This window comes from Priapulus caudatus, unplaced genomic scaffold (assembly GCF_000485595.1).
Source record: "Priapulus caudatus unplaced genomic scaffold, Priapulus_caudatus-5.0.1 Scaffold1380, whole genome shotgun sequence".
NCBI lineage: Eukaryota > Metazoa > Priapulida > Priapulimorpha > Priapulimorphida > Priapulidae > Priapulus > Priapulus caudatus.
The window spans coordinates 430-14,049 of NW_014578441.1; the positions used below are offsets into that span (position 1 = coordinate 430).

The following is a 13,620-nucleotide window of genomic DNA, read 5'->3' on the forward strand; positions in this document are numbered from 1 at the left end:
GTGTTTGATTTTTTACAACTGTGTCGTTGTACAATTTCTTGCGATTGTAATTGATTCACGTCTTGACGATGGCTCATGGTAGAGTTCCTGGCAAGCGGCGGGCACCACTGCGGACGACTTCAGCAACTGCCAAGTCGTAGTATTTGGCTTGAGTTGTCTCGCGGTGACTCATAGATTTGGCCAGAGGCTTGGCCAAGTCCGGTCTCTTTATTAGCATTGTTGTCGTGATCGACTTCCGCCAGGAGGTTGTGCAAATAGCCGGTGTTTGTGAAGGCATTGCCGCCGTCCAAAATGCTGTGAAAAACCGACTGATCTTGGACGTGTTTGTAAAAGGTGTGCCTCCAGCGCAAGGAAACAGAGGCGACAAATGCTCCACCTCTCCGACCAGGGACGAAAGGAAATGCTCGATGTACGCTACTAGCATCTTGTATGTGTCTCTGGTTACGGCGATCTTCGTCGACCCAGAAGACCGCGAGGTCTTATGTTTAGGCTGGATCAGTATATGAAACTCCTACTTTTTGAGCAGTCCTCACGGATCCTACCGTCAAGGGCAAAATGGCCGATGGTCGTTCCCCACTGCTCAGGAACAGGCAGGTTATCAGGAAGTATCTGATCATTGTAGTATCGCCCACCGTCGGGTTGGGGACTGCCTCCCTTATGATCTCTCTAGCAGCCTGACACCTGTCGGAGCTATGGAAAACCTTGACGTGTTCTGGCGTCACGATGCTTTGCAGCTTGCTTGCAGCTTGCTTGCTTGCTTGCTCATGCTTTGCTTGCCCTTCTTCATTAACTCGCATTAAACATGTGTCATGATTTGCGATAGTGGAGAGGATTGCCCTCATCCTCTCCACATCTCCGCTGATACGACCTAGCTGAATGCTGACCAGCAGCATTTTAGCAAACAAGCAAAGGCTTATCAGGTAGGACCTGATCGAGCCTGCTGCGAGGTTTTGTCCTTTCAGCAGTGCTATCGCAGGCTCGAGCAAGTCCGGACCATCAGTTTGCAATTCTCTCAGAGTAGAGATGTGCATTAACTGCAGCATATGGGATGCTTGCCTCGTGTGTTGTTGTGCATTTCTAAGACATTTTCCTTCTCCAGCATTTGATGTAAGGTATTCAGTTAGCTTTCTAGCTGCTGGAGGAGGAGGTACTCTGCTGTTGATGCTGGAGCTGGAGCTAGAGCCGGTGCTGATGCTGTAGCTTGAGCTGGTGCTGGTGCTGGTACAGGGGTGTCCAAACTCATGTTTGGTTCATGGCCTCAATAAACAGCCCATCTGATCTCAAGTGGGCCGACCAGTAAAAATAATGGCAAAATAACCTAACGGTCAACGGTCCAAATACAACAAAATACCTAACCCATTTTTTTTCTGGAATTCCTGTATTTTGCAATTATATTTTGTTTTCTGCTTCAAAGTCATCTGGTATGGAAACTGCAATTTCGCCAATCTTTAGCTTTGTTTTTCAAAGTACTATGCCGTTACATCATTCAGCCTATCATGTGTAGCGCTACATAATCAGCAGTGGCGACCACAAAGATCTATATTAGCAGCAACACATTTATTCACAGATAGGCGCATGAATTGAAATCAAATGCATTTCACATTCATTAACAATGACTCCAAATAGAGTTGAGTGAATACATTTTACATCTGAAGCACCCTGAACCAACTCACCACAGCTAAACAACTCACGTGGGGAGCTATGAAGAAAGCTATCATACTGCCTTGAAATGTAAATGTGCATGATAAGATATAAATAAAATAAACAAACATAAAAGTTATAGCAGTGCATGAGCAATGAGATTAGGCTACACAGATCAAATCCTGTGTTTGTAGGCTACTGAAGCTGAGAATGATATACTGCACAATATTCATTGTCCTTTTAAACATGAAACCTGTAGTAAACTTATTTTCAAACGATCTGTATTCATCAGAGTGCAAACATTTCTGAAAGAGCATCACAAGAAATTAGGCCGCAGGCCTACTTGCTGATTAATCTTATTTTTTTCTCACTCGCAGTCTTATTTGCTGCTGCTGGCTCCTGAACTTGGCATCTTTAGCATTTACAAGTGCATCAATATCAGGTGTCAAAATCCTGAGTAGCAGCACATTTCAAGAATGTCATTCAAGTGTGCTGTTTGTTAACACTTGCGCGTGCTTGTTTTATTTAGGTTTCATATACAGAGAACACCTGTCACAAAGATAGGTAGTGCCCAAACATGGATAAAACCATTTGGGCAGCCAGGGATGTAATTTGGGGTACCCTGGCAAGAGCTAATGAATAAAATGTGTCCAAGCCCCACCGATAGCAACATTTCTCCTTCAATTGGGTATCACACTGGCAAGTCAATTATCTCGAGTTGGATGTCAGGCTGTGCATGTCAGAAAGGCTGACTGTAAATGGCAGCGAAAAACGGCAAATTCCTTCTCATAGTTCACTGAAAGACGCTGAAACCTCAGCTCGAACTCCTGCAGGCAATCGCTGTTTATCTTGTCTTTGTATTGATCCATATCAGCAATTACGTCCCGGTGCGCACGCCACGAGCTGTTAGACATGGAAATGGGCGGTGTCACCGCTAAATAGCTGCGTCATCCAGAATGACAGTTTAACTTGAATGCGCGTATGCTGTGTTATAGACTGAGTCAGCAATTTTTTTTGCGGCCCTGCAACAGTTTTTGTTAAGATATCATGGTGCGTGTAATATCCACCATAAAGCAAGATCCTCACCCCACTCGGACATTTAAGTTCCTTCACTGGGACTAACCCTTGATTCTCCATGAACTGTCACAATTTTCCTCTCGTAGCTCAAAGACCCAGTTGAGCACGGCACCTCGGCTTAACCAGCCGTACGTTCAGGTGTGAGTATGGTAAGGCCAGGCTGACATGTCATATCTCTGAGAAAAGTGTCAAACTGAACGGTGATCTCAGAACCTCGCGCTCTGGATGAAATTTGCAGTTTTTACAACCACACTCATAACATTGATCCATTTTTATGTGTTTTGCAACACAATGCTTTCTTGATGCAAATAGCAGTGAAATGTCGCAAAAATCTTGTCCCCTACATTTTCGGTGTCTGTACTTTTCTCTGCTCGGCATTTTGTCGCACCACGCCTGCCTTTCTCGCCCAACCATTGATGTGCGCCATCTGTAGCCAGCTGACGCAACGGAGACCAGTCCACGTCCGACCTTTGTCCATAGCGCTCCAACGAGAGAGCTGAATACGTCATTCGCTGTTGTAGTGTCTTCATAGCAACCAACTCAAAGGAACTCCTCAGTGATTGTCCAAAGTCTGCATCAACACCCCGAATAAAAGGCCAAGATTGAGCAATATTTGTTACATCAGTGCTCTCAATCAATTGCAACCGAAAAACAATAAATGACTTGATCTGTCATTCATTTGGCTGCTCAAGTCTCCTGAAGAGCTCTGTTACCCTATCTGCGACAGTGTTCCTCGACAGACTGAATGTTGGCAAAGCAGATCGCTTTTCCAGGGAACACGACTGTGCTGCAGCTTCAGCATGCATGTTTCAGCAGAACCTCACCATCAGAAATATGGCTTGGATTGCTTGCACTATCTCGTGAGGCAATAAGGTAGCTGGCTTTTCACTACTGCTTCAACATGACGTCAAGCGGCTGCAAGTAAAAGATAGACTGGCTGTTTCTTCTTCAGACGAACAAGACCTAACAATTTGTCCTACTCCTCTTTCTTAGTTTCCTTTCACCAATGGTGATATTTTTCATTATGATGAGTTCTCCTGTGCGGCCGAATATTATATTCTTTGAGCCTGCAAACTTGCTGACTTAGCATACCAAAGCACACGTTTTTGTATCAACCTCTGTGAATAAAATAATTCTCAAGCTCCATTTTTCCTGGAAAACCTGCACCTCTGTGTCCAACTTTTCTATCTTTTTGACAAAGGACATTTTAGGTAATGGGATCGTCACAATGTCATTCAACCATGAGCGGTGCAACAAGTTGTGGATTCCTTCATTTTTTTTATTTTTTGCTGCCCCTAGGCGGCCTGAAATGAGCATTGGTTATTTCTTTAAAAAATCATAACATCATCACAGGAATGGGCTAGAGACTTGCTTTTTTTTTGACACTACTCAGATTTATGCTCTACATGTCGTCGGCCTGATCAAATCATCTCGCGGGCCGGATCGGCCGGCGGGCACGTATGTTGACACCCCTGATCTAGAGGATCAATCTGAAAAATAAATAATAATGGTAACAGTAATCAATTAATAAGCTGTTCACGCACTGTACACTGATAACAGTTCTAAATCCACATTGTAATTAATATAATGTGTACATTCGCGCCACGACTGTGGGCAGCCCATCAAATGGCTGCTCAATGACTGTATGGATGTCACCTCGAACGGGCAAAGGGGGCACGCCCTACCTTCCTGGATGGCTGCCCGCACACCCGGGAAATCGTGCGGCTTGTAGGGTTCGTCTAAAAAATAGAGTAATATGTGTAACATTTGTAACTTATAGTATATCCAATTAAACTGGCAAATGATTTGGCCTACAATGTCGTTTGAGTTTAACATTTTGTTAATAAATTTTGCGTGTTTGAACTAATAGTGATTTTTGTATAGTAGGGAGACAAACATTCACACGCAGTAAAACTTAAACTACAATAAATGAAAATAAATTACTGGGAGGGGCGCTTCTGCTGACGTCTGCGTGATGGTGTGGCGATGCCGGCTCAGGCACGTGGCCAGATGCTCTGCCGCGCCGGTTGGTGGACGGTGTCTCAAGATTCCCAAATAAACAGACCATGTTGAAACGTTTCTGTGATTTATTTATGACGGTGTAAAGTCAAAACTACTGTTGGGTGCGACTTGACTAAATCTACAACTACTAACAAGCATTAAACTTTTAATTAAAACGTATGAGTTATGATGTGTAATAGAAATATAATTATGATAATATGAATATAAGGTATGCACTTACCGAACAGTCGCCTTCTAATTATAATTGGCTTAGGGGGTGGCGGTGGAGTAGGCTCCACCACCTCGTCTTCCTCCTCCTCGTCTGCACACTAGGTCATTGACAAATATGTGTTCAATAAGCGGGTTCCTGAATATTCACGATAGTCAGTAACATCACGCATAGGAGCTGCACACTAGCTCCTTGCACCCTTTCTGCATTAAAGGCACCTTTCTGATTTTCAGCGTAAGTGCTTTATCTTGTCATACAGCTGTTTTTTTGGCTGTGTGGATTACGATAGATGACGTATTTTTTCCTGATGAAACCCTGATCCCCGCCACCCTACCCTATCGCAATTGAAGCCAACTGTTGTCAGGTATGGGGTGAAGATTGCGTTCAATGTGGAGCGTCTTCAGTGCTGAAGGGCTCGCGTCTGTGGCGTAAAGGCTGATGTTGATGCCGAGGGAATCGAGGGTGGGGGCACATAACATGGCCGCGGTGGCTGGATGGCGGATCTATAACCACAAATGAAATTTTCAATACCTTATAAGCTAGTGTGTTACTGCTGTAAATTTTGTCTTAGCAAAGTGTATCTTGTACAATTTCATACGAATTGCAAATCGACTCCACGTTGCTCCGCGACGAAGAGCGTGTTGACAGGGACTCTTCTTGTAGCAGGGCCAGTCTCCTCCTCCTCCTCGTCTCCCTCGTACAGTGCGGTGGGGGATCGTAAATATGTCAAAAGAAAGGAAATTGTCAATACACTTATAATCTAAGTTATTACTTTGCTTAATTTGTCTCGTATCAATCCAGTGGTCCTTTGTACAATTTCCATAACGAATTGGCAATTGACTGCCGCGTTGCCTTCGGCGACGATAGTGGCAAGTTGACAGGGACTCTCTTGTCGCAGGGCCAGCTTCCTGCCTCCTCCTCCTCCTCCTCGTCCTCCCTCGTGTGTGCTTCTTTGGTGTTTTGCTTTTTTACAACTGTTTTGTACCAATTTCTTGGGCGATTGGGCAATTGACTCAGTGATTCAGCACATAACCAAAGTGATTAATGGCCATTATGCTATTTACACGTTTACATGCCGGCTAACTGTAGGGTTGCCAACCGCTGGCTTCCACACCAACCGCGCGATCCCTCGGTGTCCATATTTTACGCATCCTCATTTCGGCCGCCTCGGCGCCATGAACCGGGGGGAGGCGTCCGGCGACACCGGCACCGGTCGCCGGCCCCGACCGACGTGCCCATCCCACTCCCAGTGCCAAGTCCTTACCTGTAGTGGTGGGGTGGCCGCTGGGCTTCCGGGGTGAATGGTGGCAGCCAGAGTCGTGGTGACGTGGTCGACGCGTGTGGCGGGTTGTCGTCGCTGCAGTCGTCATTGTCGTCGCGGGTGGTCGGAGGCCTGCCGGGGGCGTGGTGGTGAAGATCCAAATCACCGCCCTGGCAGGTCCGGTCAGGTCGTCCCACGGGTCGGCCTCTTGGGGCGGGACTGTCTGGGGCGGGAGCGCGCCTCCGCACAGGTCTCGTCGTAGTCCTGTCGCTGGGAGCTGTCGCTGTCGCTGCCGATGGCTGTCGGGGGCCATCGGCGCCGAGCAGTTGGTTCCGACGCGCTCTATAGGGCGGTCTGTCGCTGCCGCGCGGCGGCGCCAGACGATGCGGCGGCTAGTGGTGGGGGTGCAGACGTAGCGGACGTCGGCGTCAACGCAGCCCTGCGGTGGGGTCGGCTTCGGTAGGGGCTTGGGCGGCGATGGAGGCGCCATGCTGCGGCGTCCAGCGTGACAGAACGATGACGATGCGCTGGGGCGCCGGCGCAGTGCTGTTGGGCTTGCCATGGTCCAGACAAATGCAGCGTGTTACGAGGTTCACATACAGAGTATAAGTGCGATCGAACGTAACCGGACATCATAGTGGCGGGATATATAGTGCACTGGCGGGCCGCGACGAAACAGCGAAGATACCGCTAGATAAGGGCTACGACCCGTGCGACGCGTTCTAAGCCTACCGTATGCTCCGTATCGACGCCGTATTACTGGTGGTGACGAAGGTATTTCATTTCACCTCTTTCTGGGGCGTCCATCAAATCATACAGTCATTCAGCAGCACCATCTTTACAAAAATGTTCAGGCTTGTTAGGTATGACCTGATTGAGCCTGCTGCTAGCTTTTGTCCCTTTAGTAGACGTATTACAGACTCAATCAAGTCTGGGCCTTCTACCTCGAGGTCCTTGATGGTGGTGAGGCCCATTAATTGTATGATGTGCGAAGCCTGGGAAAAATGCTGCTGGGTATTTTTTCGGACTTTGCTCCACCAGCGTTGGATGTTAGAAAATCAACTAATTGTTGCAGCTGCTGGAGGAGGAATTCTCGTGCTGCTGGTGCTGCTGGTGCTGGTGCTGATGCTGGTGGTGCTGGTGCTGGCGCCGATTGGGCACTCCTAGCCCGAACCCTTTGAGCTTTCTTCTCAAGATCTTTTGCTCGGAGAAAGCGGGCCATTTCTGTTGTCAGTTGGTCGCCCTGCAGGTGGTGAGCCCTTTTGATGTGGCGTCTCATCCTGACCACCTGTATGCGACAAAATGAGCACGTGTCATGCCTCCGTCCAACCAGAAGCCTCACAGATATGCGACCATTCTGGGCAATTACCTTTGCCTGCTTCTTTAGTTGGTTATGAACGCCCTTGATGTGGCGCGGGAGGTTCACTACCTCCACGGCAAAGTCAGGACATTTATGCCGGTGTCGGATTCTTTTCTCGGCTATAAGAAAGAAATTATTAATTAGTGTTGGCATTGAACTTGAAGAACTGTTTTTGAGCGAGTGATGTTGTCTTTTTGCTAAGTAGCCATCGCACATGCATCTGTATTTGTACCTTTTTTGAGTGCCACTCTTATTGCCGGAAAACCTGGAGGCAGGAGGCGGGGATTCTTCCTGAGCAGGAGGCGGGGATTCGTCTCTTGATGATTCATCATCTAGAGGATCATCTGAAAAATAAATAATAATGTAACAGTAATCATTAATAAGCTGTGTTACCACTGTACACTGATAAAGTACTAAAATGCACATGTAATTAATAATGTGTACATTCGCCACGATGTGCAGCCATCAAATGGGTGCTCAATGACTATGGATGTCCCCTTGAACGGGCAAAGGGTGCACTCCCTGTTCCTTCTGATGCGCACTAGCATTTCATTAAATTTCCGCATGTTTTGTTTGCTTGTGAGTTCTCTTTCACTTGATTCGCTGCTCCATGACATAAGCTGTGTTACTACCTTTGGTCCAACATTAACTCTTCTCTTAATGAAGAGGAATGCTTCAACGTCAAAGGCCCTTATCGTCCCGGATGGCTGCCCGCACACCCGGGAAATCGTGCGGCTTGTAGGGTTCGTCTAAAACATAGAGAGTAATATGTGTACATTTGTATTATAGTATATCCAATTAATACTGCCAAATTATTTGCCTACATGTCATTTGAGTTTTACATTTCGTTAATAATTTCGTTTTTGACTAATGGGTGATTTTTGTATAGTGGTGTAAAACAAACAGTCACTGCAGTAAAACATAAACTATAATGAAATAACTTACTGGGAGGGTTTGCCTCTGCTGACGTCGCGGTGATGGTGGTGGCGATCGCCTCAGGCACGTGGCCAGATGGCCCTGCAGCGCCGGTGGTGGATGTGTCTGCAAGATTCACAAATAAACAGAACATGTTGAAAACGTTTCAATATTCAAGTTCCTGAATATTCACGATAGTCAGTCACATCACGCATAGGAGCTGCACACTAGCTCCTTGCACCTTTCTGATTTTCAGCGTGTCTTTATCTTGTCATACAGCTGTTTTTTGCTGTGCGATTCGATTAGATGACGTATTTTTTTCTGATAAAGCCCCGACCCCCGCCACCCTACCTATCGGCATGAAGCCAACTGTTGTCAGGTATGGGGTGAAGATTGCTTCAATGTTGGAGCTTTCTTCAGTGCTGAAGGCTCGTCGTCTGTGGCGTAAGGCTGATGTTGATGCCGAGGAATCGGAGGGTGGGGGCACATAACATGGCCGGCGGTGCTGGATCGGATCTATAACCACAAATGAAATTTTAAGCTAAGTTGTTACTTGCTTAATTTTGTTGTACAACCGTGTATTTGTACAATTTCAGTCGATTGCAATTGACTCACGTTGCTCCGGCGACGATGAGCAAGTTGAGAGGATTTGGGACTCTCCCTGTCGGCAGAGCGAGTCTTTTTCCTCCTCCTCGTCTCCCTCGTCAAGCTCCTCCAATGCGATGGGGGATCCTAAATATGTCAAAAGAAAGGACATTTTTAAAACATTTTTCTTACAAATGCGAAGGGGGGTTCAGCGCGACCAGCCATATTGTCCAAAAACACGAAATTGCAGATAAGTTGAAGTAAGAGTTCCACGAAATTCGTTCCACAAACCGAAAATGGTTTCTATAGTTTGTTACTTGCTTGATTTTGTCTTACAACTGTGTATTTGTAAAATTTCATACAATTACAATTGACTCACGTCTTGACGAGGTCGACGACGCCCCAAAGACCTCCTGGTAGGCGGCGGCCACCACCGCGGACGACTTCAGGGACTGTGCCAAGTCGTAGTACTTAGCCTGAGTCGTCTCGCGGTGGCTCATGGACTTCCGGCCTCCTGTCCAGCATGGTTGTCGCCATCGACTTCCGCCAGGAGGTTGAGCTGATGGCCGGTGTTCCTAATGGCATTGCCGCTGTCCAGAATGCCGTGAAGAGGCGACTAATGTTAGACGTGTTTGTAAAACATCTGCCTCCAGCGGAGGGAAATAGACCAGGGACGGAAGGAAATGCTCAATATATGTTGTAAGCATCTTGTATGTGTCTCTGGTTACGGCGATCTTCGTGGACCCAGAAGACTGCGAGGTCTTATGTTTTGGTTGGATCAGTATGAAGAAGCGTCCTTCTTCCCGAGCAGTCCTCACGGACGCCACCGTCAGGTGTAGAATGGCCGAGGGTCGTTCTCCACTGCTCAGGAAGAGGTAGCTTATCAGAAAGTCTCTAGCCATTGCGGTGTCGCTGACTGTCGGGTTGGGGGCTGCCTCTCTTATAATGTCTCTAGCAGTATCACAATTGTGGAAGCTGTAGAACATACTGATGTGTTCTTGTGTAATGATGTTCCGCAGCTCCGACGCCCGAAGCTCCACCTGGCGGTCTTCGTTAATACGAAGTAAGCATACGTCGTGATTGGAGATAGTGGTGATGATTGCCCTCATCCTCTCCACATCTCCGTTGACTCAGCCCAGCTGAATACTCACCAACAACATGTTCGCGAACATACAAAAGCTTGCCAGGTAGGACCTGATCGAGCCTGCTGCGAGGTTTTGTCCTTTCAGCAGTGCTATCGCAGGCTCGAGTAGGATCGGGCCGTCCGTTTGCAATTCCCTCAGTGTAGATAGCTGCATTAGCTGTAGCATCTAGGAAGCTTGCCTGGTATGTTGTTGAGCAGTTTTTAAGGTTTTTCCTCCTCCAGCATTTGATGTTAGGTACGCAACTAGTTTTCCTAGCTGGTCGATGAGGAGGCACTCTGGTGCTGGTGCTGGTGCTGGTGCTGGTGCTGGTGCTGGTGCTGGAGCTGGTGTTGGTGCTGGAGCTGGTGCTGGTGCTGGTGCTGGTGCTGGTGCTGGTGCTGGAGCTGGTGTTGGTGCTGGAGCTGGTGCCGGTGCTGGTGCCGGTGCTGGTTCTTGAAGTCGTGCGCGCCTAGCTCGTTGTGCTTTTTTTTAATTGCCTTGTTGGCAAGGAATTCACGCATTTTTGTTGTTAATCTGTCGCCCTGCAGGTGGTGAGCTCTGACGAGGTGGCGTCTCATCCTTACCACCTGCAGGCGACAAATTGGGCATGTGTCAGCAGCCTTTGACGTTCTTCTCAGCCTATTGGAGGCACGGCAATTACTAGCCATGGTTTTGGCGTGCCGTTTGTGGACATCATGGACTCCCCTAAGGTGGCGTCGCAGCTGGGTTACGCCCAGGCCACAGAGGGGGCAGTCCACGCGCTTCCTAATTTGCTTTTTGCCTATAAGAAAACTGTGGTGGTCGTGTTATTCAAAACATACAGAGTAGAACAGTAATTAATTACAATTTTAAGCCACAATTTGTAGGGATGTCAAGAAGTGAAACACCGAATGTAATCTACTATAGTAATACACATATACATATTAAATTTGTATGTTAATAACTATGTTGTGTTACGCCTCAGTGGCGTCACAAGGGGGGTGCGCGGAATGCACCGGGTGACACCATCAGAGGGGGTGACACCAAAATAACTCTTCTAGCTTAATGTTAAAATAAACAGTTTTGATGTAGTTCTTGATATATTTAAGCCGAGTATTGAGTTTTGACATTGGCATGTAATCTGACGTCCTCTTGATGCGATTGCCCTGAAGCTGCCAGTCGCTGTTGGCGTGTCTGTGCCCGTGGTTGTGTATCTGTGTGGTGGACACGTCTGGTATGCACAATATCTGGAAAATAACCTGGGTCATCGACATCTTCCTACATATATAATATTATAAAAGGTTTAATGACAGTATGTGTAAAATTCATCTTCATATCATCAAGATTCGCAAAGCAGTGGCCACTGGGGGGCATGACTGTGTACCCCGAATCGACAATTTTGTTTAAATGTTTTTTTTCCTGTTCATGGATTTCAATGTTCAATCTGTAGCTGTAGTCGATACTACCTTTGTAACAATAACCTCTATTGTTGGTCTAACGAGGACGATGACGTTACCCGGTTCAAAGTAGATTTGTTGTAAGTTGAAAGTGAAAAGGAAAACTCCAAAGTCCAAGCAGTTGTGTTCAGCAAATAGTATTTTTGTTTCTCAACTCACATGCGCGTGCCTCGCACACTCACGTCTAATCTCCCTCTCAACCGAGAACCTTCCCTTTATCCATTTCTAGCTAACAAAGAAAGTCGTGCGCGAGGACAACCACACCCGCTACGCACATGCACAACAACTCCGTCTCAACCGTTTCGCATCTCCATCCATACTACATCAAACGCGCTGCCGCCGACTAACCCATTATGCAACCACTTGTCGCGACATTTCTAAACACAACTACTATTTCTACCATCTGCAAACCACAATTTACATTGGCATTATAATAGGTTTTAAAATATGGTGGTAACTGGGCTAGCCATTCCAGTACAAAGTATTATGTATCGCTCACCAAATTAGTAGATGTTGTAGGGGCAACCCCAACAGCTGAAGAATTCCGATTTAGATTCTGCAATGACAAAATAAATAATACTATTTAGTAGGCGCATTTCATTTAACATAATAGCAATGTTGAAATGTTATAACCTAATTTACAAAACAGTTGCCATTACTCAATCAATTAAGTATCACTTACGACATTAGTAGATATGTCAGATTCTGACATGTCTGTAGGGGCAACTTCAACAGCTGAGATCTGGGTTGGATTCTGCAATGACAGAATAAATAATACTATTTTCACATCAAGTCTCGTAAATATCTTTCCCAATTACCAATAAATGTGAGCAGCAGTTTCAATGTGGTTTATTAACCCTGAATATTTATGTCACTGATTTTGTAAGGTTGGATCCTTACACAGTATGTTCTCCTGGCCGTCTGGTAGAATGGAGCCCCGAGTCCATCCCAGGCAGTCCTTATATATGCTCGCAGTCGTGGCCTTGCCTGGCTTGCCGTGAATCCTGGGACGAAGCCTGTATGGAATCCTGTAGTATGGCTTCGACTCGTAGGTGACGGTATAGACACCTTACACTCTCCCCTCCTTCGGAGCAGAGTCCCGGCGGACAGTCTGTAGTACAACTGTACTACATGCTCAATGCACTAAGTACACTGCCGACAGCACTGGGTATGTGTTGCTGCTACCATTGCCCATAGCACAACACAATCGTTCGCGCATAACTGGCAGGATACTTTGTTATTCCCCTGCCGAGTTATGCATCTACTCGGACGTATTTACATGGAATACGTGTGGCCCATTATCCGACCTGTTTTAGCTGGTCGATATGGCACACACGTTCTTCGTCATTAGCGTCAGCTAGAATAGCGTTCAAGGGTGACGTCATTCGCAGCACCGTTTAGGGACCGTGGAACCGGTGGGTTAGTTTCGCACTGAAGTTCTTTCGTGCATCCGACAACGGGTGTTCCTTTAACATAACTCTGGCCCCTGGAGAGATTGTGCTGCCCCGACGGTGGGTGTCATAATTTACCTTAGCTTTGGCTGCTGCGGCCTGTTGCTTGGCCTTAATCTGCTTGTACAGCGGGTTCGAAACTCTCTCCTCCCCCCCCCAACTGGAGGTCAAAATAAAAACATAATTTCCGCCCAAGAAAAATCTCCGCCGGAGTGTATCCGGTGTGGCCATGTTATCTTATATTTGTGGTTAATATAGATAAATATTAATAAAGTGTATCCCAGCTAACAATATAACGTTGTGGCAACGTTGTCACAACGTTTCACTTACGTTGTGAAAACGTTGTGGTACAACGTTGTGGCAACGTTATTTTGTGGACTCCCCTGAACGTTGCCACAACGTTGTGATACAACGTTGTGGTAACGTTGTGGCAACGTTGTGGTAACGTTGTGGCAACGTTGTGGCAACGTTATTTTGTGGACTCCCCTGAACGTTGCCACAACGTTGTAATGTAACGTTCCTGCAACCATGTGTACACGT

At 46.7% G+C, this 13,620-nt stretch overlaps 1 protein-coding gene across 1 annotated transcript; it reads right to left on the reverse strand.

Annotated features, from left to right (window-relative positions):
* Window positions 1-7,182: 7,182 nt before the first annotated feature.
* LOC106816446 lies at window positions 7,183-7,898 on the reverse strand. The gene is made up of 2 exons (XM_014821065.1): window positions 7,802-7,898; window positions 7,183-7,688 (listed from the first exon to the last, which is right to left on the reverse strand). Exons 1-2 carry the CDS (start codon window positions 7,896-7,898, stop codon window positions 7,183-7,185), a joined length of 603 nt encoding a protein of 200 aa, XP_014676551.1.
* Between the last annotated feature and the right edge of the window lie 5,722 nt (window positions 7,899-13,620).

Excerpts from the sequence above, each read along its gene's own strand:
- LOC106816446 (XM_014821065.1), bottom strand. The coding sequence starts at position 7,898 with ATGAATCATCAAGAGACGAATCCCCGCCTCCTGCTCAGGAAGAATCCC. Across the intron at positions 7,689-7,801 it reads AAGAGTGGCACTCAAAAAAG|CCGAGAAAAGAATCCGACAC; the intron begins GTACAAATACAG and ends TCTTTCTTATAG.